At 31.0% G+C, this 27,010-nt stretch overlaps 1 protein-coding gene across 1 annotated transcript in view; it reads left to right on the forward strand.

Annotated features, from left to right (window-relative positions):
* Positions 1 to 27,010, forward strand: part of LOC145291457 (protein shuttle craft-like) — a 111,009-nt gene that overhangs the window by 50,074 nt on the left and 33,925 nt on the right. Inside the window, exons 6-15 of the mRNA XM_080137315.1 lie at positions 62 to 133; positions 2,930 to 3,069; positions 4,663 to 4,759; positions 6,700 to 6,899; positions 10,207 to 10,338; positions 13,276 to 13,358; positions 15,484 to 15,592; positions 17,475 to 17,594; positions 22,014 to 22,093; positions 25,112 to 25,216. Coding sequence (XP_079993441.1) covers positions 62 to 133; positions 2,930 to 3,069; positions 4,663 to 4,759; positions 6,700 to 6,899; positions 10,207 to 10,338; positions 13,276 to 13,358; positions 15,484 to 15,592; positions 17,475 to 17,594; positions 22,014 to 22,093; positions 25,112 to 25,216 — 1,138 coding nt within the window. The remainder of the gene's footprint in view (positions 1 to 61; positions 134 to 2,929; positions 3,070 to 4,662; positions 4,760 to 6,699; positions 6,900 to 10,206; positions 10,339 to 13,275; positions 13,359 to 15,483; positions 15,593 to 17,474; positions 17,595 to 22,013; positions 22,094 to 25,111; positions 25,217 to 27,010) is intronic.

Consider the following 27,010-nt stretch of genomic DNA (forward strand, 5'->3'; position numbering starts at 1 on the left):
AGGGTTCGGGTTCCATCCTCATACTTACCTACCAAAACTTTTTTTTTATTTTATTCTTCAGATTATGTCATCCTGGTCCTTGTCCTCCGTGCTCGTCAAATGCTCTCCGGAAATGTGTCTGTGGAAAAAAAAGGTATTTCCAAGCATGAAAACAATAATAGTTAAATTTTTATGAAGATTTTTATTTTTTATTTTATTTTTTTATTTTAAACTTTATTTTTTAATACTTTGTTCACATTGATGATTTTTTAATCCATGTTTGAATGTTTTCATTTGTATCGTTTTTCTTACATTTTTAACTTTATTTTTGAAAAGAAATGATATATTTAGCACTTTAATGCAATAATCTTTTGAACTATTCAGTGAATGAAACAATAATGAATGAAAGTACCCCCCCTCCTCTTTCCCACCCAACACGAAGTCGATACAACTAATACTGAATAAGGAGGAACGGAAACTGAACTACACACCGTGTAATGAGACAAACTTCCACCTTTTTCTTGCCAGCTTTGCATGAAGCTGAATTAAACTAAATATAGCCCATATTGCTTACCATTGTTGGTAAATTTTACATGTCATGGCCTAAAACAAAATGGCTGGCTGTGTATAAAAACAGAAACTTAGTGAAACCAAAATGAAATAAGCACATTTATTAAAAATATCTAAATGAAATTGAAACAAAATAAAAACTTGAAAGTACTGTGTATTTATTTAGAAATTGAATACTTCAATTAAGGACTTTAATTTTGAAGACACTTTATTGAAAAAAAATTTTTTATTTTTTTATTTTTAACTTTTATAATATATAAAATGCCCTCGAAATAAAAAATGGAAATGTTATTTCAGTGAAAATGAAATAAAATGAATTAGTTTCCATTTTTACATGACTCTTAGTCGGCCATTTTGTTTCCAGGCCGTCACATGTAAGCCTCATTATGTTAGTTAGCTGTGTTTCATAATTCATAATCATTAATTAATGGGTTAGGCATGAATCATGTATATAAAAATATTTTTTTAAATATGCACGTTCCTAACTTAATCATATACATAGTTATGCATTTGGTTAGGCGGGGGTACATTACAAGCTATTTTTTTTTAAATTTTATTTAAAAACTTTTTTTTAATTTGGAAATTTCTATAATTTATCCTTCCTTTTGTTTTCTTCCCTCTCCTAACATTTCAAGCTATCAAAATTGTTAATCCACTTACCATTTTTTTTTTTTTTTTTTAATCAATAATTGAATGATTTAATCTTGTGATACAGACTGGTGAAATATGCTTTAATATTTTGTAAAAAAAAACAAAAAAACTATGAACTACAAATTGGATTTTATGGGTTTTAAAATCTTTTTCATAAAAGCACTATTCTTTCTCAAATCTTTTCCCAGTTCATAAATGCTTTTCTAACTGTAAGCAAATTTGCATTCTATCATGTTCGATTATTAAGTTTCTCGTCTAATTGCATTTAAAGGGACTGTTAGAATCTTAAAAGAAATCTCTCAGTATGTATGAGGTAACAGAGGTGAATGTCTGGCATCTAGTAGGATGCCCCATCTCCAGCTAAAAATGATAGGAAAATTGGTGGAGGGAGGTACAAAGGCGCTTTCAGGAATCTTAACAGAAGTGGAAGTCTGCCTATTACCAGGACCCATAAAATTTCAAGGGAACACATTTAAATTAAATCTGTGGATCTCAGGGTTTGCTAAATTAAAATATATCAGCATCATTGCCTGCAATTTATTATATAAAAGGCTGTTGTTTTTCTGTCTGTTTGTATGTACAGCTAAAAGTTCAAAACTACTAACTAAAGACCCACAAAGTTTATATTTTCTTGATCAGTGTTGCCTCAGATGTAGTCATTATTTGGTGGTTAAATGGGCATTTATACCGTTTAATGTTATCAAAAACGTATATACATTGGTAATGTTATCATGTAAATAAAAGTAAATTTGATTTTAGAGTTGTTTTGTTTACAGTTATGTGTGTGTGTCCTGAGAGAGGAATGGATTGAGCTAAGAGGGGATGGGGAGGGAAGAAAAAAAATCAAAGGATACAAGTTGTCATATTTTTGCACCGGGCAATGCTAGGTTGCCTTGCTAGTATGTGAGAAAAGAAACCTTGGATATTGCTTTGTTATTTCATGCACTTTATTTTTAATAATTTGTAAAACCCCTTACCACACTATAAAAAGAATTACACCTGGAATTTCCCCACCTCCACAAAATGTAAGAAATAAACCAAATTTCAATATAAGGAGTTAGTAACATATTTTAAAAGCATTATTTTTGTAAGTTTTGATTTGAAAACTTTGAGCCAAGTAATGCTGTATAATTTTTTATTAGATGAAAAAATCATTTTTTATTATTAATTTATTTCTGAGATTTTCAGTTGCATACACCCTAATTATAGAAAAAGACTTTGTAATTTTTTATTTATTTATTATTTTTTGTTTTGTTTTTTTAATTCAAGGGGTGTGGGTCTGGCTAGAAAAGAAAAATTGTATGCTCGATCTTGACTGTTGTATCAAAGTATGGTCTGATATTTTCCGCTTGGTTGGGATGAAAATTGAATAGGAATGACTTGCATCTTTTGAAAGTATTATTTTGTAAGGTTAAATTTGAAAATTTTAGACAACCTGCTGTATAATATATTAAATGAAAATTTATTTTTTATTTTTTTTTTTTGTTTGTTTATTTAAATAAATTGCTCATGTTAATACTGTATTCATGCAAAGTCCAAAGAAAAATATATTTTGTAAATTTGACTGCTAATAAATTGATTCAGTAGCTGCGGAACTTTTTTTTTTTTTTAATGAATACATGTTTTTTTTTTAAATTTGTATGTTTTTTCCTAAATATATATATATAAAAAAAGTGTTACATTTAATGCTTAAATATACTCTTAATAAGTAATATTTATTTATTTTTAGTCAAGTGATGAAATGTGGCCAAAGTGCGTTTTTTCAATGCACTGAGCCGTGTGGTAAGCCGCTTTCTTGTAAAAAGCATTTTTGCCAGAAAGTGTGTCACACGGACAATTGTCTAGAATGTGAAGTAATCATCAAACAAAGTAAGTTCATCATTTTATTTTTTATTTTTTTATTTTTTTTTTTTACTTAACAAATGAAAATTGTAGTAATTCATGTACAAGTTCAAAGTAATTAGTATTTCGATTATTCAGATTACTATTTTCATCTTGGATTTTTTTATTTATTTTTTTTTTACAAAGTTTTGACCAATGTAACCTGCAACCATTTTCGGGTGCATCTGTTTAGACTGTGGAACCTGTATGGAATTTCGAATGGAACCCTTTATTTAATCCATGGTGGTTAGTCCTATCTAACCCCCTCTGATCAAATGATTTTAGTTAGAAATTCTGTTTAGGTTTTCAAGTTTGACTAGAAGATTTACAAGTTGAAAAATATTCACGCTGAGGTTACATCAAACGAATAAGATACAAATCAATTTGAACTTGTAAAATATGAACTTGTAAAATATGAACTTGTAAAATATGAACTTGTAAAATATGAACTTGTAAAATATGAACTTGTAAAATATGAACTTGTAAAATATGAACTGGTAAAATATGAACTTGTAAAATATGAACTTGTAAAATCAATTCCCAGAACAGTTTTGCCCCACTTTTACATCTTATTTCGATTAAAATCGAAATATTATGCTACTAAGCTTTGTCGGAAATCCCTATTTCAATTTCAATCAAACTCTATCACATCATTTTGATTCTAGAAAATGTTTAAAATGCATGGATGAAGCTCAAGGGGGTCTTAAGAAATTTTAATTCATGGAATCTTGTGTAATTCATGTCCTATGATTATGGATCAAATTTAATTCAGGTCTAAAATATTTGGATTTTTGAATAGGAAAAATAGGAAGTTGTGCCGATATTTTACCTTTTTAACTATCCCAAAGAAACAGAAATTTAAGAGTGTTTACTATGTCAAATACCTCATGTTAAAATTTTACCAAATTCTAAGATGTTTAAATTTTTACTAAGGACTTTCCACTTCCTCTTTGGACTCCTTACGTGAAATTAAACTAAAGATAGCTCACATTTGGGCCCTTTACACTTAGCACCTGTGTTACAAAATTCATAATGATCAGTTAATTAGTTTAGGAGTAAATCTGATTCTTGTCCAGAATTCCCCCTATTAAAAAATAAAAATAAAAATAGATCTGTATGAGTAATGGACCTATGATAAAAGGAAAATTTTATATTCCAAGAATAACTGAAGTTTTATAAAGAAAATCATTTTTAAGCAATTAATGGGAATTCGTAGGCATTACAATATCTAGTTTGAATTATTGTTGACTTATCTCCCTTTTTATCTTGGGATTATTTTTTTGTTTTACACAAAATGTCAGGCAAGACAGTCACTTCTCGGATACAGTTTGATTTTCTTATTTAAAAGTAAACTAATTAATCACTTTACAAGGTTTTTGGAATCTGATATTTTTTTCTGACGAGTACAAACATTATACTGATTTTTCTTTATTTTAGTCTTTAATAATATCTGGACATGGAGTGTGAATCCTATGCATAAAAATATACAAACATATATGCATAAATTTATGTAAATAGAAATGTAAGAACTGTTGATAATGAATGTTCTTCATTGTTTTGTTTTTGTTTGTTTTTCCTTAGCTTGTTATGGTGGACACACGGAAAAGTATCTTGCTTGTCAGGAAAATTCCCCAGCCGATGGATCTGAACCATTCAGCTGTGGGAAACCTTGCAAAAAGTAAGTTTGTTTTGTTTCTCATCTATATATAATAATACTAGTGATGGGACGATTCCAATACCCCCCACCACCACCACCCTCGGTTCCATACTAAATTCCCAATTCTGATTCTTTATAAATCTTTAAATATTTTAGTATACGAGTAGTTATTTTTTCCCAATTATCATAAAAACATGTAAAACGTACACTCGGGGGCGGGTGGGTCTATAAATTTTAGTTTTAATATTAGTTTAAAATCAATAAATATTCATTATTTTATTATTACTACCAGCAGTGGCAGATTTTGTTTTAAACAAAATTAAATTAAGATAAATATGCTACCGTGACTTATATTGGGTAGGTTTCCAACAGTATTTTCTATAATTTTTTTAATTTTAAGTAATTTTCAAAACTTTGAATTTTACGAGCCTAGACCGTGCCCATTTTTCTTACCCTCACATAAACGCTAGAGACTTTTTTTTTTTTTTTTTTAGAGCGATTAAACGTTTTAAACTGAGCAAAACCATAAAAAAAAAAAATTCCAGAGTTTTAACTTATCTTGCCTTTGATAACATTTATTTGTTATGTATATGAATTTTCTTACCAGTTTTTTGGATCTCTCTGGATTGTAAAACAAACCCAGTTGACCATATTTTAGATTTTTGGAAGCCTAAAACAGTCACTTTCATCTATGAAATTTAAACAGGGAAATAAAATCTCATAGCTTAAAGGGAAATAACTCTTTGGGTAAATGAAAATTTATTTGCATTTTTAAATGCAGCTGATGTTGCTTATACTAATAATTAAAAATAAATAAATCAAATTTATATATTTCTGAATAGAATACTTAAAACAATTCTATTAATTTCCATTAGAAATTTAGAGCTAATTATTAAAACAGATTTTCTTTAATGCAATATGCAAATAAAATAAGCTTTTGAATATTGATTCCTTTTGAATAAATAGTATATATATATATATATATATATATATATATATATATATATATATATATATAAATCATTCAGAAATAAAGGTATATAAGAGTTTGTTTTCAGTATTAAAATCTATTTGTGAAACAGTGTACCTTTTGTATGTATTAACTAAATTGTAAACAAATAGACTGGAATATGACTTTATTATAAAATATATATTTAAAAAACTTTTAATTGTGATTTTCCATGTCTCACTGACTTTAGCAAATAAGGTGTAAACCATTATAACTATTTGCTAATATTTTCTCCTTTGTAGAGATAGTAGATATCGAAATCCTATAGGATAAGGAGTTAGAATATTTCAAATGTATTCTTTGTCCTACATAGAATAATAAGAATCTTTTGATTTGAAATTTAAACATTTCACGTCATAAATTTTAAAATTTATTGAATGACTAAAATTTTATGTGTGTGTGTGTGTGTGTGTGTATATATATATATATATACGTACACACACAAATTTATTCTGCCCTTAACTCATCAGAAGAAAAGGAACTTACCAACTTTAAAAGATGATTACAAAATCCAAAATTGGAAGAGAAGTTGCAATTATTTTTCAATTTATTCTGCCATGTTTATATATTCAAACATGGCAGAATAAATTGAAAAATAATTGCAACTTCTCTTCCGAATTCGGATTTTGTAATCATCTTTTAAAGTTGGTAAGTTCCTTTTTTTCTGATGCGTTGAGGGCAGAATAAATTCAAAAATTGACATAATTATATGAATGATTTTGCGCTATGAAACAGGTGCTGTCAAAAATTGTGCATTTTCACTTAAATAAATAAAAGGTAAAATTGTCAAAATCTTGAAATTTGGAATATAGACTTTTGTCATTTATATATATATATATATATATATTGTATTTCAAGAAACTTTTGTATTAATTTAAATAACAGTGAGCCAGTTTGATTGTAATATAGATGTGATAAATTGGAACTATTTTTACAATTTGTTTCGTATCAGATTGCTGTCTTGTGGTAATCATGAATGTCAAGAATTGTGTCACAATGGAGACTGTCCTGATTGTCCGTTGTTACCAGCCAACGTCACTCATTGTCCTTGTGGACAGACACTACTTACTGATCAGTCTCGAACTCTGTGCACTGATCCAGTTACTACCTGTGATAAAATCTGCGATAAAGTTTTACCATGTGGTCCTGCAGGTGAGGCATTCTTAATTATTCTTTGCAAATCTTACCAGATTCTACTGCTTGTCATCTTTATATGTGTATGTCTTTTACATCTATGAGTGAGGACTAGTGTTACCAGATCGGGCTGTTTGAAAATACTTCCTGACCTAAAATGCATCAAACATTGATACCCTTTTCTTTTTTCCTTTTATGAAACTCAATCATGTTTTACAAAGCCAAATACAAAACCATCAATTTTCCTCTACAAAACAACCAAACCAAACATAAACATTTTATGATCGGACATGTAAATTTGATACCCTTACAACAATTCGTCCAGGTAATTAAACATTACCCAAATAAGTCCTGTTCTTATCTATAAATATAAAAGCGAAAATGTGTGTTTATGTATGTATGTACGTTCACTTTTTGTGTATGTCCGCAAAAGGCTTTTTTCTGCTTGGTTCTCGCTCATTCTTAAAACTTTTTATATCACGTGTAAATCGTAATATCTACGAGTTAACAACGGGGGTCGCCTGTCTATTTAATTTGGCCGACTTTGAAAAGCTAAATATTCCACAATTTTGAATCAACGCGTGGTGATCCGGCTTTTTTCTATAAAAGTGAAACTAAGTTTAACACATCGTTCCCGGCGCGATCGCCGGGGAACATTCAAAAACAATCGGCTTTGATCAATGCGGAGTTTCTCCTTATATCAGACAATTACTATTCAATTTGGACAATCCCTCCCCCCCACAACATCTTGGGAAACAAAAAAAAAAAAAAACTGTCCTGCAGTAAATAAAAAAAAACTGCCTCGCAGTCAAAGTTGACCTCATTAAATACGAGCACCTACCAATTCTTAATATTTAAATTAATTCAAACATGTTTCCGTTACTATTTCTTGGTGGCCGATCGGTTAACGTCGGACGTTTTTTTTTTTCACACTGTATTTTCCAACTTCGGGTTCAATCCTTCCTACTTACCTACCAAAACTTTTTTTATTTACCCGACACAAACACCCGGGCAATGATTTTTTATTATTCGTTTGTTTTGATTTACCCAAAACCACACACACCTCAAAACACCCAGGCAACGCCGGGTACCCCCACTAGTCTTCTATATATGTAAAAGGCAAAATGTGTACATGTTTGTATGTCTGCCAAAAACTTTCAACACCTGCAACAAACACTGATAAAATAGGTATCGTTAGAAACATCAGATTCTCGGACGACAAATATCCGAAAATTGGCCAAAAACATTAATTCTGTGCTGATCAACTGGTCAGTTTTTTAAAAGAAGGGCTCAGTTTTTTCTTCAACATTTTTGCAAAGTCATCATATGTCTTGCAATGACTAAACTCATTTTGAACAGTGGCAACGTATGTCACGGTGGACACAGCAACTAAACCATTCGCTTTTTTTTTTCACTTCCTTTTCCTCTTAGCATTACACGTTTGAGCCTGCTTGCCTGCTACATTTTTGAGCTCGCACGGATACCCGCTGCTTTTTTTTTTTTTTTTTTTTTTTTTTAGGGGTTTGAAACATTTTTAGAGCTCTGTTGATCATAAAACCTCTCCACACCCAAACAATGCCAGGTACACCCGCTAGTGTATTATAGATAGAAATAGCTACACGCATCAACAAACATCTTGCACATTTGTCCTATATTTCTCGTTATCTTAAATCTTTTTTGTTCTCTTAAATCTTTGTCAAGATTTAAAATGTTATTGTTGCTGTTAAGGTTGTTATTGTTGTACATTTTCTTCTACTTCGTATTGTTCTGCTTTTTCTTTTGTCCTACCAAATCAAGCTGTTTGAAAGTACCATCTTGATGTTAAATGCATCAAAAATTGATGTTTTTTTTTGTTTTTTTTCCTTTCCCTTTGTTAAACTCAGTCATGCTTTACAAATCCAAAAACAAAACCAACATTTTTTTTTTAGTAAAACAAGCAAACCAAACACCATGAATAAATATTTGAAGATATAAAGAACTTGAAGCTTGAACTTTTAACAAAATAATTTGAAAAAAGGTTGATATGCTGTACAACAATCACCTACTAGTTGTCTGTATCTAGCATTGTCCAGGAGTAATTTGGTTGATCTAAAAGACAAAAATATTTCATATGTTCAGTTGTATTATAGGAACATTGTAATATTTCACCAAAATTGAGGGAAAATATCACATCTGTATTTAAAAAAATAAATTAAATAAAATAAAACAATGTATGCAATAAAATGACATTGTGTAAATATATTGTTGTAAAATCCTGGTTATGTATGTTCAGGTAAAAACCCTGCCAAATACTGGTTAAAGAAGAAAGTGTTTGGTGACTAAAGTATTTACGTGTCTTTTTGGGTAAATTTATCAGGAAATTTGACAGAAAAAAAGATAGAAATTTCAGTATAGTGTTTTGAATATACTGTAAAATATTATGTGACTCCTTGTCATTTTAAAGGGGGTTGAAGCATTTAAAACATTGAATGAAATTTTATGAAACCAATGAGTGTTTTTTTTTGTTTTTGTTTTTTTCTTTAATGAAAACACTTATTTAATGAAAATACTTTAATGAAAAAATAGGTGTTATAGTTTTCCTCTTTAAAAAAAAGTGTATATTGTTTAAATGAAAAATGTCTTAGGAATGGATAAAATATATATATATATAATATAAATTAGGAATGGATAAAATATATGTTTGTATTAGCCAATCAGAACCTTGGAAAATGTCATAGCAATGTTTAAATAACAAAAAAAGACATTTTAATTTGTATCCACTCAATCGAATTAATTTTTTTCTTTTTATAAAGAACAAGTGAACCAACTTTCCCTTTTATAAATATCTGTGGCTATACATAAACAATTTTTAAGTTTTCTATAAACATACTTTTAAAGAAAGTTTTATTGGCCAGGTTCAGATAAATTTTGAGTATTGTTCGGAGTTCCACCATATATTAAAAAACAAAAATACTGAGCATGACACAACAAAAAGATCATTTTCCAAAAATATGTAAATTGATCAAGTAATTTCATTTTTATCAAAATCATCTTTAAACAATTTAGAGCAATCAATGGAAACTCATAGGAATGGCAAGGCTGATCTTGTAGTTTGAATTGTTATCTCCTTTGTTTCTTCAAGATAGTGACACAAGACAGTCAGTCCTCATTTATTTTCTTCTTTAAAAATAAAACTACTTCATCAATTACTTGATGATTGGAATATCACATTTTCGTTCTGTCATGGTGACTTATATCATGCAAATGTTTTTAATGTGGAATTCTGGACAAGAACTAAATTTTGAAAGCTGACTTTTTCTGATATTGAAATATTTTTTTCTTTCAGATAAGCATCATCATTGTCAACAAAAATGCCACAATGGTCCATGTGGCCCTTGTAAGGAAGTCACATATGTACGATGTCGTTGCAGAATATTTGAGAAAGATTTCCCATGTACTGAAGCACTTAAGTTCACTGGTAAGTCTTTTTTCTCTTTCCTTTTCTTTTTCATTTTTTTTCTTTCTTTTCTCTCTCTTTGTTTTCAATTTAACAAATATATTATGTTATTTGAATTTTTTTCTTTCTATATCAAGAAATAAGTTCTTGTCCAGAATTTTCCCTATATTAAAATGCAAAGAAGTTTACTTTATTTCGGCAACTTTCATTTTTACTTGGTTCAATGACACTGACTTAGTCTCCTCTGCTTTACTGGTACTTCTGCTCAGATTAACACTGCATAAGTCACCTGGGTCTTCCAAACATGGTTAGTCTCATGGGCATTTAAACACCCCAATACAAAAATGTTTATATTATTATTTTGTAAAATATAGTTATCCTGCTGGTTTAGGATATATCTACAGTTCCTGTTGAACAGTTTGAATCACTTGTATTTTGTTGATATTAATATAAAATAATGCAATAAAATAAATTCTAAAACTTAGGAAAAACTTTAAAAATCTTAGATTTATATCACATTTACTTAAAAAATACTCACAGGATACACCAGTTTGTGTTATTTGTTTTTAATATCTATGATGAACACAAAATGTTTCCATAAATTGAAATAGCAAGAAAAATGAATACGAGTTCATTAGATAAACTTTACCTTTCAATCTGATTGACCTCCAAGGAAAACTGAGCTACAGCTGCGGCATACCACGTGTGCTATACTCTCACGGAGTCAGGAGAGTACTGGGAGGAAAGGAAGGAAAAGAAATAATTTGCCAACTAGGAATTATGAGCACTTATGCAAACTTGGGGTGACTAAACACCCCCATGAGACTAACGCAGGGTTGATGGTGGATGGGCAAAATATAAGACTGACTCTTATTAATAAAAAGTTCTAATCAATCGTTTATTCGATCACTTTTTTTTTTCATTTTGGGTGAGGATATTTCCTCATGTATGTACATCAAAGAATTTTTACTTGGAATGCAATTTCCACCTGTCGTCAGTACAAACACCTTTTTTTTTTTTCTTTTTCGAAATGTTGCATCCCTCTGCCTTTTCTACAAGTATTTTAATGGTGAATGCTCTGACGAACTGCAATCACTTGTGCCCCCACGACGTGAGCACCCTCAACAAACCCGACAGGCTGCTAAATCCCACCCCCACACTGTAGATATCCCTAGATGTGAAAGATCTTTTTACTCCAATAGTTTCTTCCCCAGAACCGCTAGACTCTGGAATTCCATTCCAGGTCCCTGCTTCCCCAACAGTACTGACGTGCAGAAGTTCAAGTGTAACGTGAACCAACATCTTGCTGCCCAAATCCCTACATAGTACCCCAGTAGTTGTTGCCCCTGATAGTAGCCCCCTACACCAAAGTGGCAATTTGCCTTGTTTTGGATGAAAATGTAATTAAAAAAAAAAAATTTTTTTAATATTTCTATCACTTTTAGGAATTTGAAAATAACATGAGAATTTTTTCTTTGCTCTCTTTGGAAAATTTAAAAATAGTTTAAATAAAATCTAATGCTTCAGTAGATTCAGGTAGGAATGGATACAAGATTTTTTGGATAGGAACAGTCCATTAAGTTGAGAAGGAGGGGAATAACTGGTTATACCAGTTGAAAAAAAATAATTGTGGTACTTCTACATCGTAAAAGCATTATTTGAAAATCAGAATACTGAATTTCGAATAAAACAAATGGTACTTACGTAATTGTTATGTCACAAAGAGTAGCATATCCAAAAATTATGAAAAATAAGATAGAGAAATAATTATAATGAAAAAATAAATTTTTGAAATTTAGCGATTTTTACTAGATCTGGCTTTAAAAAAAAATTGACAGGAGAGGTAATTAAGTTCTGAATTTCTTAGAACTGGGCTACTTTCCCTTTTGCTTGAGTCACATGACAAACACAATTCAAAATGTTGGACACATTTGTTCCTTATATAATCTGTATCAAAAACTATTTTTCTATCTTATTGTTTTTCGTAATTTTTGGACATGTTACTCTTCGCTACATGACAATTATCTTAAGTCCAATTTGTTTTACTAGAAATTCAATATTTAAAATTTTTAATTTTGCTCTTATGCTGTAGAAGCACCACAATTGTTAATTAGTTTAGTCACTTTTTTTTTTTTTGTATACAGTGTTTTTGTATTACATCCCAATACTCATGTCTAGCTACTGGTGCCAATAGTATACATGAAATATTCTATATATTTACAATAGTAATTATTTCTGTTCTTGTCCAGAATTCCCATTTTATTAAAAAATAAAGAAGTTTTTATTTATCTACCTGTGATAGAAGGAAAATATCATATTCCCAAAATCTTATAAATTGATCTAGTAGTTTTATTTAAAAAAAAAAAAAAAAGAAAAAAAAAAAAAGAATCAAATTTTCTGAGTGAGAGAAATGATTCTCTATCGATATCTCGCAAATAATCTGAAGAAACAAAGGGAGATAACTCAATAATTCAAATGTACAAGAGTTGCAGTAATAATATCTATATGACCTTAAACTATATCCAGTATTCCAGTGGTGAGGCCCCAGCTTGCGGGCTTTGGGAGTGTGGAGCCACCCTTTAATTGCCATTGCTCCCAGGTCCACTCTGACCCGGAGTGGTAGTACTTGTTAGGGTCCCAACTATGGGTTAAATAGAAACCGACTTGAAAACAACAAATATAGTCTATTAAAAAAAATTTTCTTCAATCTTTGTATTCGGCATTAAATAACCTGAAAAGGGTTGATATGCCGTAAAACAACCAACCAACCAACCAACCAACCAACCAATAATATCTATAAATTCCCATTAATCACTTAAAATGATTTTGTTGAAATAAAAATCCTGTTGGCGAACTTTTCAAATTTTGTCTGTAAAAACTCTTTATATATTTTCCACGTTTTCTTTCAACAATTTTGCGATACAATTAAAATGTATTTTTTCTTTTCTTTTTTTATAGAAGAAAGTCCATTTCTTTGTGAAAAACGTTGCAATAAAAAACGAAACTGTGGCAAACACAAATGTTCACAGCCATGTTGTGTGGTAAGCAACATTTCCTTTTTATATACAAATATTCACATAAACAAAAAAAAATGCATTTTGAAATTAAAACATTAAACATTTTACCAAGATGACCGAATTCAGCAGTAAATTACTCAAAAAAGAATTGATTTACCATAAAACAAAAGAACCCAACCAAACACGATGAATAAATATTTGAAGATATAAAGAACTTGAGGATTGAAAACATTTACTAAGATGACCTGATTTGGCATATAAAAATAATCCAAAAGGGTTGACATGCTGTAAAACAAATCAAAATATAAAAATGTCTGCAACACTGTGTGTATGTATATGTAAATCTATTATATAAATATTGGTTTGCATGTCCGCTAAAAACTTGTCATCCTCATCATGCAGGCATGAACACGATATCGTTAGAGTGATCTCTCGGACACATAAAATTGTAACTTATTTCGTGTAGAAATGTTTTGTTTGGGGAAGGGGGTCAGATAAAAACCTTGCTTTCAACGCAGTTTATAAACCACGCATGCTTGAACCGTCGTTACATTCTTTCGTTTTTAAAAGCTAAATTTGTGACGTGATGACATCTGTATCCTCATGGGCCTATTGATAATGCATTCGTTTACTAGCCTAAGTTATGTGAGTTTGCGCCCAACACGCATAATTTTTTTTTTTTTTTTTTTTTTTGACCAGACAATTTGTTCACAAATAAATTTTATAAGTTGATATACACTTGAAGAAGGTTGCAGGTTACATCAACCGAAACGTACAAATAAGATTCAAAGAATACAAATTATCAATCCTCATCTCAAACTTTCAGAAACATAATAAATAACAAATGTTTATTTAATTCTTACTCATAATGCGTCAATTATTTAACCCCTTGATTCCAATGTCAATCTATATTTAATCAGTCATTTTCTGTTACCTCAACTGTCATCATTGTCTTAATAATAGCTATTACAAATTATTATTCTAATTAGTTCAATTATTGCATTCGCTGATAATCCTGTTGTCAACCTGTTCAAGTTGGCTTATTATTGTGAAACTATCATGACTTGGGGAGTCACTCGATATTGTAATTCTCCAACGATGTTAGGGAGAAAAGATAACGAAATACCAAGGTTTTATGTACGACATGAATAGAAACTAGAATCTTGGGAAGATCTCCACTATTCCAGTAATTATAGGAGCAACTGGACTCATGAAAAAGAATTTCAAAAACTACCTGGCAAATATACCCGGGGAACCAAGTGTAAGGGAATCAATCAATTACACTTAAAGAGACCGTTAGAATCTTGAAAAAAATCTCTCGGTTGGAACATATGAGATAGCGGATGAATTTCTGGCATCCAATAGAATGCTCCACCCTCAACTTGAATAAAATAAGAAAATTGGAAAAATAACGTGACTTGGCAGTGAACGTAGTCTGATGCTGCAAGGATCGCGTGCATTCTTATTCGTTGCTTTGTTTATCATTTTCCACCCACGTTATGTTTATATCTGCAGAACTTTGGTTTTGATGTAATTAAGTCAGGAACTTGCGTAAGTGACAAATATATAAATGTATTATAATTTTGATTTTTCTGACATAACCAATGCTCTAAGTCTGCTTTATGCCAAATATTGTGCAATTCTCCAATAGTTTGAAAGCTTATAAGTGTGCAAACATATTAGAAAGTTATAATATGGATTGTTGTTTAAATCTAGTTTTTATTTTCTATTTATTAATCTACTTAAAATATTCAGAAAGCAGTACAAAAAAGGGTACTTCAGCAGTTTACAGACCATGCTAAAATAATAAAATTATTTAAAAACCCATTTTTAGCGTGTGGAGGGTTCTATTTTATTATTCTATACTTTCCCCTAACAATTTAGTAAACAAGATATTGTAAAAATTTAATGTTTAACTTGGAAATCCTATCTACAAAAATAGAACTGTCCATAAACTGCAGAAGTATTCAAAAGCTCTGTTGTATAACTTTACACACACACACACACACCTCTCTAAAGTACTATCTAAATTTCCCATAGAAGTGGTCAAATCGTTGCATTCTTTTGATCATCTAGCAGGAATTGTTTTATGTTAAACGTGATTACATAAAACTTGTTAACGGTGGATGTGTTTTTTTTTATTTTGCAGCGAACTGTGCATGATTGTGAGCGAGACTGCCGCAACTTGCTCACTTGTGGACGCCATAGATGTGAGCGCTCTTGTCACCGTGGCAACTGTCCGCCATGTTTGATAGCAAGTAAGGATGCACTTTTCACTCTTCAGTCTCTGTTCTAAAAAGAATTGCTTGTTTTCGATTTTGTACAAATTATTATTTACTCATTAGACGTTCACACACATCTTTATCAATAACATGGTGTCCTCTGGAGACTGAGTGACAAGTCTCACTAAATTTCTAGTATTCTTGGTCTCTTTCGATAACCATCGCAAATCATTTTGTCATCACAATATCAATTTGATTTTTGCTAGCAACAATCATTAGTCCTCTCTGTAATTTGAGTATAACTCTCTCCAAAATTCTACTATTCTCCTAAAGATTTTACGACTGATATTGGGATCAAAGTTTCTAAAAACAATTGAATGACTGTATTAATCTTAATTGCTCGTTTGATTTAGACATGTTTATTAGGTCCAGGTTTGGATCTAAGAAATCAACATTAATGATGCTAAAATCGGATATAATGAATATGAGTATATCCGGGTCTTTCCTCCTTACAAGATTGTGATTGGCTGGTTAAGGACTTGCAAAGGCTGCTGCAAAGAAGGTGGATTCCCTCTATCGACTATTCACACCTGAGAGTATCCTGTATTTCTACAATGCCACCATTCGCCCATGCATGGAGTATTGTTGCCACATCTGGGATGGTGCATCTACCACTAGCGTCTCCCTCTTGGATAGGGTCCAAAAAAGAGTTTTCAATCTAATAGGTCCTACTCTGTCAACTAAGCTCCAACCTCTGTCCCATCGCTACAATGTTGCATCACTGTGCCTGTTTTACAAGTGTTTTGATGAAATGTGCTCTGATGAACTTGTTGCACTTGACGTACATATCCTCCACAAACCTGCTTAGTAATAAAATCTCACCTCTTCATTGTTGAGGTCCCTAAATGCCAGAAAGCTTTCTATTCTAATAGTTTCTTCCTTTGAACAGCTAGACTTTGTAATTCCCTTCCTGCTACCTGCTTCTCTGGCTTTACTGATATGCAGAAGTTTAAATGCAACATAAACCAACATCTTGTTAATCTTTCCTAGGCATGTCCCAAATCAATAGCCCTTTACGTTCAAGTAGCGATAACGTAAGTAAAAAGAAAAAAGGGCCATAAATACTGACTGGTGGAGCCAACTAGGGGAGATGTCAAAAGATACGCAAGGCTCATGTTAGGAACACCAGCTTCGACTATGACACTTGTGCAGTATGCAACTTAGCAGATTATTTAAATTGTAGAAAGATAAGCTCAGCTACTTCAACAATATATATCCTTTTCATGAGACCTATCAATATCTATAGTTATCTACGACTTTAGACTATTAAATGGTGATCTTAATTGTTTTCAAAGTCCATTCAAAGGATATTTACTACAGGCACAAGGTAAGCACAAATAGTTATTACTAGGGCTGTGACAACAGCATATTCTTTTTATTGTTTTGACTCTTGAGTATATATCCGTTAATATCTTATGTTTTTATATAGACGTATGTGGTTTTTGGTTGAATGACTGTCGGATATACACTCGAGAGCCAAAAGAATGAAAAGTTATTACGTAAAAATCCAAAGGTGAAGAAAAGTGAACGTCCATATGTCCAGCTTACTTTGTCTTATGAATAGTCATGTATTCAAGTTTATTTTTAGGAGCAAAGAAGTGAAAGCTTAATTTTAAAAATAACTAATAATAATAAGAAAGGAAGGAAAATATTTAATTTCTTTCACATTTAATATAGAGATAAAAATATTTCTTTTTATTATAAAAAGAAAAACGGAATGAAGGAAGAGAAGGTTTTTATTTCTCACTGATTAGTTTCAATAAGTTATAAGAATTTAATTGCGATAGTGAGTTTCTGTATATTTCTTATCATTTGAAAATTTTTATTGTTTAATCATTAAAATGTTTTTTTTTTTTAGGTTTTGAAGAGTTAACTTGCTACTGCGGCGCTGAAGTAATCCATCCTCCCGTGCCATGTGGCACAAAACCTCCAGAATGTTCCAAATTGTGCACTAAACCTCATGCATGTGATCACCCAGGTTAGTTCCATCAAAGTTTTCTATATTATATTCATATATATATACATCTGTTTTACAACCCCTATCCTATCTCACTACCTTACCATGCATTTTGTAAATACTAGCTAGTTAAAAATGCTCAAAGCCATCTAGCTAAAAACTCAACAATAAATAATAAATGAATAATATTGCCTATTAAACCAGGAATAATATTTTAACATACTTGGCATACACTACTCTTATCCAGCAACTGAAAGTCTGACATGCAGAATTTGGGCTGTTAACTGTTTCCCCAACACTTTGGTGCTCAAATGTTTGCAAGTATTGACCTCAGCTACTATTGAGATTCCATTTCTCCAACTTTCTCATCCATTTGCTTTATCACTCAATGATGATTCGACATAGAATCAAAAACGTTTATGACACCTATGGAAGTTGCATTAATTTTTTTATTTTCACACCATAAAAGATCAGAAAAATAAATCAAAAACTGATATTTTTAACTTTTTTTTAAAATGAAAAAAAATGTTGCCAAAATATTCTATGTGTATTTAGAGTCCATGATCCAATATTACTTAATATTATTAATAATATTGCATTTGAGAAACGCAACAACATGTTAAAATGTCTTGCGTGGCACGTAAATAACACGCTTTGGTAATATTGGCCCGTAGACTCGTTGATTTTAAAACTCAGATTTTTAATCAATTTAGGTTTTAAGCAACTTTTAATAGACTTTTTATATACTTTCAACCGACCGTCGTCACTCGATACAATTTATTGTATTTTATTTTTCACTTTTATTCGTTTTCACATCAACTCCATGAGATCTACCTGATGATGATTCACAGTTGAATTGAAAGTGCTCATGATAACGATGGAACTTTCATTAATATTTTCGATTTTGATATAAAAAAAATTATATGGAAAATCGAAAAAATAAGAGAATCATAAATCAAAGTATCTCCGCTGTATTTAATGTCTGCTTGAATGAAAAAATGCTGCTTAAATATACCAGTTTCAACTAATATATATATATATATTTACACAAAACCTATGGCCTTGATGGAGGGGAGACTAAAACTTGCTGCTGTGGTTTAAAATGATATGAAATAACAGCAAGTGAGGACTTGATTCCAAATATTTCTCATATGTTATATCGCTCCTCTTTTGAAAATAGAGTACAATTATGAATATCTCCAGTATCAAATAACCTTGATACACTGTGAAATTTACTTTATGTATAAAAACCAAAGAGGGGATATAACATATGAGAAATATTTGGAATCAAGTCTCCCCTTGCTGTTATTTCAGATCATTTGAAACCATAGCAGTAAGTTTTAGTCTCCCCTCCATCAAGGCCATAGGTTTTGTGTAAATATCAGATATTTTGTAATTCATATGCAAAACTAGGAAAATAAATGACTATGATTGAAACATTTTATGGCTGTAAAAAAGTGCCAAAAATAGGCTCTGGATGAAGGATGATCCTCTTAATGTGCGACATGAAGGGCAAATGTCACACAGTCTACTATACAATTCAAATCATAACCTTTCCAACAAGCCTTCCTTTGTTAAATTCTGATCAAAATTGCCAAAAATGGTGGTGTGTAATATATACACACACACACTGCGTATCAAATTATTGAGTTTACATTTTTTTTTAAATATTTAAGGAGTGAGTGAATAAAAATCAATGAAACTTTGAGAAAGTGCTTACAATACTTTGAGAAAGTGCTTACAATACTATTCAGCTACTCCAGTCAGTATTTAAAGCAGTATTATCGAAACTATGGCAGAAGATAGGAATATCTGTTGATTTCAGTGTGTCAAATTAACAAGGGTAAGAAACAAACATAATATACCCATAACTTATTTATTGAAATAATTTTCAAACATTAAATAAACTAGGAAAGATGCTTAGAACCCAATAACTACATAGCAATTTCTACGTTGATATAATTAGTAGGGCATGTGCGATCGTTTTATATGAATGACTTGTAAAAGACGTTGGTCAACAGAATTAGTTAAATTTGTGATTTCGTCAAATTATTCCTCACGATACCTCGTGGAGAGCATCCCACAATTCATCTTCGCTCTTAAATTAGCGTCCACTTACATAGAGGTGTTGCTTCATGATACTCCAAAGGTTCTTAATTGGGTTAAAATCTGGTGAATTCACAGGCCACTCCATCTTCCGTCGCCCAGAGAATCCCAGTTGTTGCAAATACTTTCTGCTTTTGTTTGCTGCATGCGAGGGAACATTATCTTTCATAAAAATAATGGTTCTTCTTAATGTCAACCTTTGATTCTCCAGCCATGGTTCAAAGTGCTCCTTCAGAAAAGCTATGTAAGCATTTGATGTAATTTTAACACCTTCTGGGACTCTCCATTGGCCAACTAAAGTACCTCCGATAATCCCAGCCCAAATCATTATCCCACCACCACCTTGTTGGTGCCTTAAATGCTGATGACGATGTCCATCTAGGGCCCATCCCTTGCTTCAGCCATCTAGGCCATCAAGAATGACCTGCACTTCATCCGTGAACAAAACTTTGGAAAAATCCGTTTTCATGTTGTCCTCAACCTATTTCAATTGGTTTTGTATGTGATGTTGCTTTAATGGAGGCTTTGTCACAGGTTTAACAGACTTTGCCACTTCATTCAGAAGGCGACCTCAAGTACTTTTGAAGACCTTCTTCAATCCGGCTTGGTTAATGACTTCTCGACTTGTCTGCCCAAGGTTCTTAACAACTTCACGTTTAATTTGGAGTAGAGAACGGCGTGAAACAATTCTAGACCTACCTTTATTAGCTCTCTTACGTACCTTTATAGGGTCCTTGAAAAGTTCTCCACAGTTTGATGGTACTTGCCTATCATTTTCAATATTTCGAGTGTAGTTTTACCTTTTGTTAGCTGTTCTGTAATAGTACTCTTTTCAGAACTACTTAAACCACCTTTGCGACCCATTTTATTGACAAAACAAACTGCCTTGTTAATAATTTGACACACCTCAAATACCATGGATTCAGCAATTACGATATGGCAAGTTATTTACATTGCGTGGAACAGTACAAAAATTTCACAGTACGCGCAGCTCAGCATTGTCAACGTTTCGGAAGCTTTTGATATGAAACGACCGGTAAGTTTCTGAAACTGGTAAAAGAATGTTATCTCATTAATAATTTGACATGCAGTATATCAGATTTTGATATATATATATATATATATATATATATATTTAAATATTGAAAGTATGTTTGGTTTAAGTATTGAAAATATATTTTGTTCTATGGGATGAAACTACATGAAAATTTACAGGCTTTTTGGAGATTAAAATACTATTTTATGATTCAAATTTAATGACAATTGATAAAAAAAAAAAATTGATTTTCAAACCAATAAAATATGCCCAAATTAACCTACATTTGTGTGTGTGTATATATATATATATATATATATATATATAGTGTCCTAGTATGCCAACTTCAGTTTTGCTACATTGGGATGAATTTTGCTTAAGGTTTTTTTTTGTTTTCCCTGTGGCCTTGTCAAGCCACTAATACACACACACCACATCAAGTTATTTATTTTTGATTCAGTATTTATTTCAACATTGCTTATTTCAGGAGAAGTTAGTAATATAAAAGTATACTCATGGCAAGTAAGCTATACAGAAACATTTGTTTCATGCAACAAGAATTTGTTAGACCATTTTGGGCCTAAAACAAAAACGTTTCTGTGTACTTGTATAAAAAGTATATTATACTTTTCTCTCTCTCTCGTACGTGATTTGAGACCTGTTTTTTAGTAGAATTCCGGGTTCTGGTCCAGAATTACCTTATATTAAAAAATAAAGAAAAATCTGAATTATGCATTCGTTAGAAAACAAAAACCTTGTACACCGAAAATCACATAAATTGATCAAGTAATTTTATTTTTATAAAGAAAATCGTTTTTAAGCAATTGATGAGAATTCGTAGGCGTTACATAAATCTTGCAATTTTTAATTGTAGAGTTATCTCTCTTTGTTTCTTGAGATTGTTTCCAAAATGAAGGACAAGATAGTTGGTCTTTGGTTATTTATAAAATTTGAAAAAAATTTTTTTTATATATATAAAACTACTTGATCAATTTTTGTGATTTTTGGAATATGATATTTTCATTTTGTCATGGGTATGTACATCATACAGATTTTTTGTGTGTGCTTGTTATAATATAGATGAATTCTGGACAAGAACTGCATTTTTATGTGAAATGTTTACCTTTACATTTTTCTTTGTAATATATTTTTAGTTTGATGGCAGTTTTCTTATAGTTCTACTCCGAGATGTAAGAACAAACTATTTATTTTGCATTATTTCATCGACAATTTTATTTTTATTTTCCACTTTCAACTTTTGTTGTATTTAATTCTAATTAATTTTTTGTCGTTGTCAGTTTTCCACAAATGTAATAATGATGACCAGTGTCCACTTTGTACAGTTCTCACCTCAAAGATGTGTATGGGAGGTCATGAAGTAAGTATAACATAAACATAGAAGTGACGTTGTCTGTCTAAGCGAACTTGTGAAATAAAATCTGTTTTGTTTTTAGCCTGTAAAAATAGCTGCTAAGGTTAAAAAATTTAGTTTGGCTTCTTATTTTCATGCTATCTACTCTTGTGGACTGATAAGGGTCTGAAAGAAGGACATAACTCTGTATTTAGTAGAAACAAAATATATTGACAAGCAAAGCAAAATACAGCAAATGGAGCGAGGTGTTATATATCAGACTGCCAAGTGTGTACAAGTCGTGCATAACCGCCAAGAGACTTACTTTCTTGATATTTATAGTAAGTGGAAGAGTACATTATTAACTGTAAGGTGGCCACCACAACATACATAAACATACTTTATTTCTAATGCTCGGATCAAGCCAGTTTCATCTAGAGCAAGTACAGCATCTCTGTCCATCTTTAAAAAACTTTTGGACAGAACCATTTAAGTGTTTAGGGGAAAGTAGATAGCCAGTCTGAGTTTTTCCTCCTCTCCATTCTGAAAATCTTTCGCTCTATTTCCATAAGAAGACATTTTCCTTTTTTCTACTATATTGATTGGTACTATTTATTTTTGTCTTTTGTCAATTTTATAGTTTGAAATGTTTTTTATTGCTTTTTTTTTTTTTTAATTTGCTGATTGAGCCATTATTTTACTTTAATTTTATATAATATTTAAACTTACATTAAATCTTTTTGCATTTATAAATGATTAGCTTAAATGTAATTTATATATATATATATATATATATATATATATATATATATATATATATATATTTTAGGTTTCTGTGATTAGGGCATTTAAAGCAATCTCAGATTTTGATTTGTCTTTACAATTTTATAAAAAAAACAATTCATGTGTTTGTTTAGAGATATTTTAAATTGCTGAAAGGTGCAAGTTCGTAACTCCACTTTAAAAATAAAGAAAAATCTTTATGATGTACGTACATGTGCCAAATCGAAAATATCATGCACCGAAAATCGCTTAAATTTATTAAGTAGTTGTATTTTTATAAAGAAAATCATTTATAAGCAAGTTTGAATTTTTCTAATGCCTTGACTCCTTCCCATGTTAAGAATGGCTTTCTAACGTTTTGCAAAAGATTAAATTATTTGGAATTATCTGTCTTGTGCTGCCAGATGATGTCAAGTGAATGTTGATCAGTGTTTTGCCATACCATTTGTTTTTTTGTTTTTTTTTTTAATTTACTTTTTCAATTTACGTGATTTTTGGTCTATGATATTTTCTTTCCATCACGTTTTTCTTTACTTTTGGTATTTTTAATATGTTAATGTAGATTGCTTGAAGCATCATCTGTTGTGTATATAAATATAATTTATAGAAGACAGTACAGTGCAAAGGTGTAACAGATCGACACAAACTAAGGCATACAAAAGTGGAAGCAGCTATGCAGACCTTTTATTAATATATCAGGGTTTTACATTGCGAGTGAAACAGTCGCATTTGTGGGTGATTTTTTTTTTTTCCAGTGGCGACTTGAAATAATAAAACTCTTATCTTTTGGCAATTGTGTTTTTTACACAGACAATCTTCTAAAGCTTATTGCTGAGTGGAAAATGTCTTACCTTTTTTTTTTTTAAATAAAATGAGCATGGCCAAATTATTTAAACAATGAAGGTTTAATAGAACACTATACTCTTTTTTTTTTTTTTCTTTTTTTTTAATGAAGGTTGTTTAAAAAACAAAACATCCGAAGAAATTCAAATGTTTATACTTTCAAGTCTAAGCATAACATTCGGTGTATAGTTAGAATTACTTTTAAAAAAAAAAAAATAGACAAATCTTTATGATGTACATACTCATCACGGAATGTAGATGTCATATTCCAAAATCACGTGGGTCTGGCTAGTAACATTTTTATTTGGTTAGTAAACAAAAATATTTAGTTGTCAAAGGTTAACTAAAGATAAATTTGTCCATAAAGCCCTGTATAAATATATTTTTTTATTATGCTGTTAACATTGTATTGTTTTTAATAGGGACAGTGTAGTGTGATGGAAATTCTGTATTGTGATATTTCAAGAAAATTTAGCTTCTTCAGGCATGTCTGACTTTAGGGAATAACCAAAAGTCACGGGGAGCAAGGTCTGGATTAGAGGGAGGGTGAGGAACTATCATGATGCCCATCTTGGTCAAATAGTCTGTGACAAGGATGGAGCACCCTTGGGGCAAACTTTGCACAAATCTTTCACATCTTCAGTTCCTTGCGAATAATTGTGTGTACAGACATCAAACTGTGCACTTATTGTCTTTAATAGACAAACGACGGTCCTTATCCATGAAATTCTTTATTTGGCCAATCAACTTTGGTGTTCGGATTTCCTTACACCTCGCACCCTTTTCATCATCCCTCAGACTCCCTGCCTTCCTTGAATCTCTTATGCTACTCAAAAACTGATGCTCAATTCATGCAAGATGGTCCAAAAGCAGTCTGAAGCATTCCATACGTTTCTGTGGGATTTTTTCCAACTTTAAAGCAGAATTTTATTGCATATCGTTCTTCTTGTGTCCTTATGTTCAGATTGCATTTTTGAAATTTACCCTCTGTGATAATCATAAGAATGTATTCCAATTTCTACTTTAGCTATTCATTTGAACGTAAAATCATAAAAATTGGTCAGTCATCTCATAAAATGGATAGAAATAACATTGCATTTTCATGAGTCTACAACAATTCTAAATGCTTGCACGAAACAAGTCTGGAAATTTATTGAAGGCACCTCGTATAATAAAAAATATATCTATTGTGCATTAATAAAAGGTGAATCTGCATAGCTCGTTCCACTGTTGCATGCTTTAATTTGCTTCAGCTTGTATTGATCTGTTACACCTCCGTATTGTATTGCCTTTTATAAATTTATTATTGTATGTTTTGTGGAGGAGGGGAATATGGACTTGCACCAACTAAAAACATTGTTTTAGATTATCTCCCTTGTTAAAAATAAAAAATAAAACCGTTTTTTGCTGTTCTTTCAGCGACGCCAAAATATTCCTTGTCATATTAGTGACGTTTCATGTGGAATGCCTTGTAACAAAGTTCTTCCATGTGATCAACACAAGTGTAAAAAGGCTTGCCATAAAGTAAGTTGATTTATTTTTTATCGTTACATTTCTCTACTTCGGCAGCATCATGCATCTAGGGATGATTAATCAGGATCAGAACTTTTGGGGGTATTGAAATTGAAAAACTATGAGTCTAATTTCAGATTCCAAAAACGATTCTTTAAAAAATAATTTTCTTTTTTTTTTTTTTTGCTTAAAACTTAATTTCTAACTGTTGGTACTTATGATGATCTAGTAAAGCTACAATTTATAGATAGCAATAATGAATTTAGGTTAAAACGACACAGAAAAAGAAAACAGCACAGTAAAATGGCACAAGTGAATAATTAGTAAAAATGGCACGAGTTAGAATATAGATAAACATCTCACAAAAAGTGTATCAAACTCTTAGATATATATAAAAGGAAAATATTGAAAAGTTTGTCCAATTAAAAAAAAAAAAAAATTATATTTATATTTAAAAGTAGATTAGGACTCTTCACTCCAACATGAAAAAAAAACAATTTAATTTTACTTTTCAGACAGTCATGCAATTTTCGAATCTGTATTTGTATCAGAATTAGAAATAAAACACAGAATCGGTAAAAATATTGCAATTGTTCTATCATTAGTATGTACATTATTATCCTACATTCCTTTTTTTAAAAGATGGTACTGAAGTTGCAATGAAAAAAAATTTTTTTTTTTTTTTTTTTTAAATGCACCTAATGATATATTCCAAAAATCAAGTAAATTGATCTAGTAGTTATATTTTTAAATAAAAAAGATCAAATTTTATGTATAACTACAGAGTAGTATGAAGAGAACAAGGAAATAACTCTAATAATTCATACTATGTTTATGTTGTAATGGCTACAAATTCCCATTAATCGCTAAAAATGAGTTTCATTATAAAAATAATACTTGATCAAATTACATAATTTTTGGAATATATTTGCTTTCTGTCACAGGTTCATACAGATTTTTCTTTTTGTTTTCTTCTTATAGAGGAAAATCTGGATGAGAACCAAAATTTCTATCTTCATCTTAAAAACAAAAGTTTTTGTTCATCTCTAATCAATAACAATTACAGTTAACTGGCAATGAAATTTTAAAGAATTTTATCTGGATTATTTGGATTACTCTTCTCATCCTGCTGGTGCTACCAGATCAGGCTGTCTACTGACTTCCTGAGATGAAACGCACCTACATAGATGTCTTTGTTTTTTTATTCCCTTTTGCAAAACTTAGTCATGTTCTGCGAAAACAAAAACAAAAACAACATTCTCCTCCCCTTCCCCTCCCTCGTTTTCTTTTTCCTTCACCTCCTCACCCCTTTTTTTTTTTTTTTTTTTTTTTTTTGCCTAGTTGGTAGGGCGATAGAACATACCAACTGCCCCCCTGCAGAGGGTAAAAATCCTTCAATGGGACCACCAGTTGACCGTTGGTGGCAACCCGTAATGCATTAAGAACGGGATCCTGGTGGTTGAGTGGAACATGCCTAGGAAATAATAACATGATACTACAACACACCACTTTGGCCCTTACTAGGCTAGACGGGAGGTTGGATAGGCCCGATCCAATCAATCGGTTGGTCATGACAAGCACTAATTCAGACAATCCAAACAAAAACACACTAACACTCAACATAAACAATAAACTGAGTTAATAAGCGATGGCTGAAGGGTCAATCAAGCTGGGAAAAAGGTAACCATCAGGAATAATAAAAATACAGGGAAATCCCATACTTGGGTGGGCATAACCATATATTGTGAATGCTTGGAAACCTCCCCATGTTTGAGTATACCAGCTATGTAGCCCTGGAGAACCGAG

Source organism: Euprymna scolopes, chromosome 12 (genome assembly GCF_053919585.1).
Source record: "Euprymna scolopes isolate OS-2025 chromosome 12, ASM5391958v1, whole genome shotgun sequence".
NCBI classification, from domain to species: Eukaryota; Metazoa; Mollusca; class Cephalopoda; order Sepiida; family Sepiolidae; genus Euprymna; species Euprymna scolopes.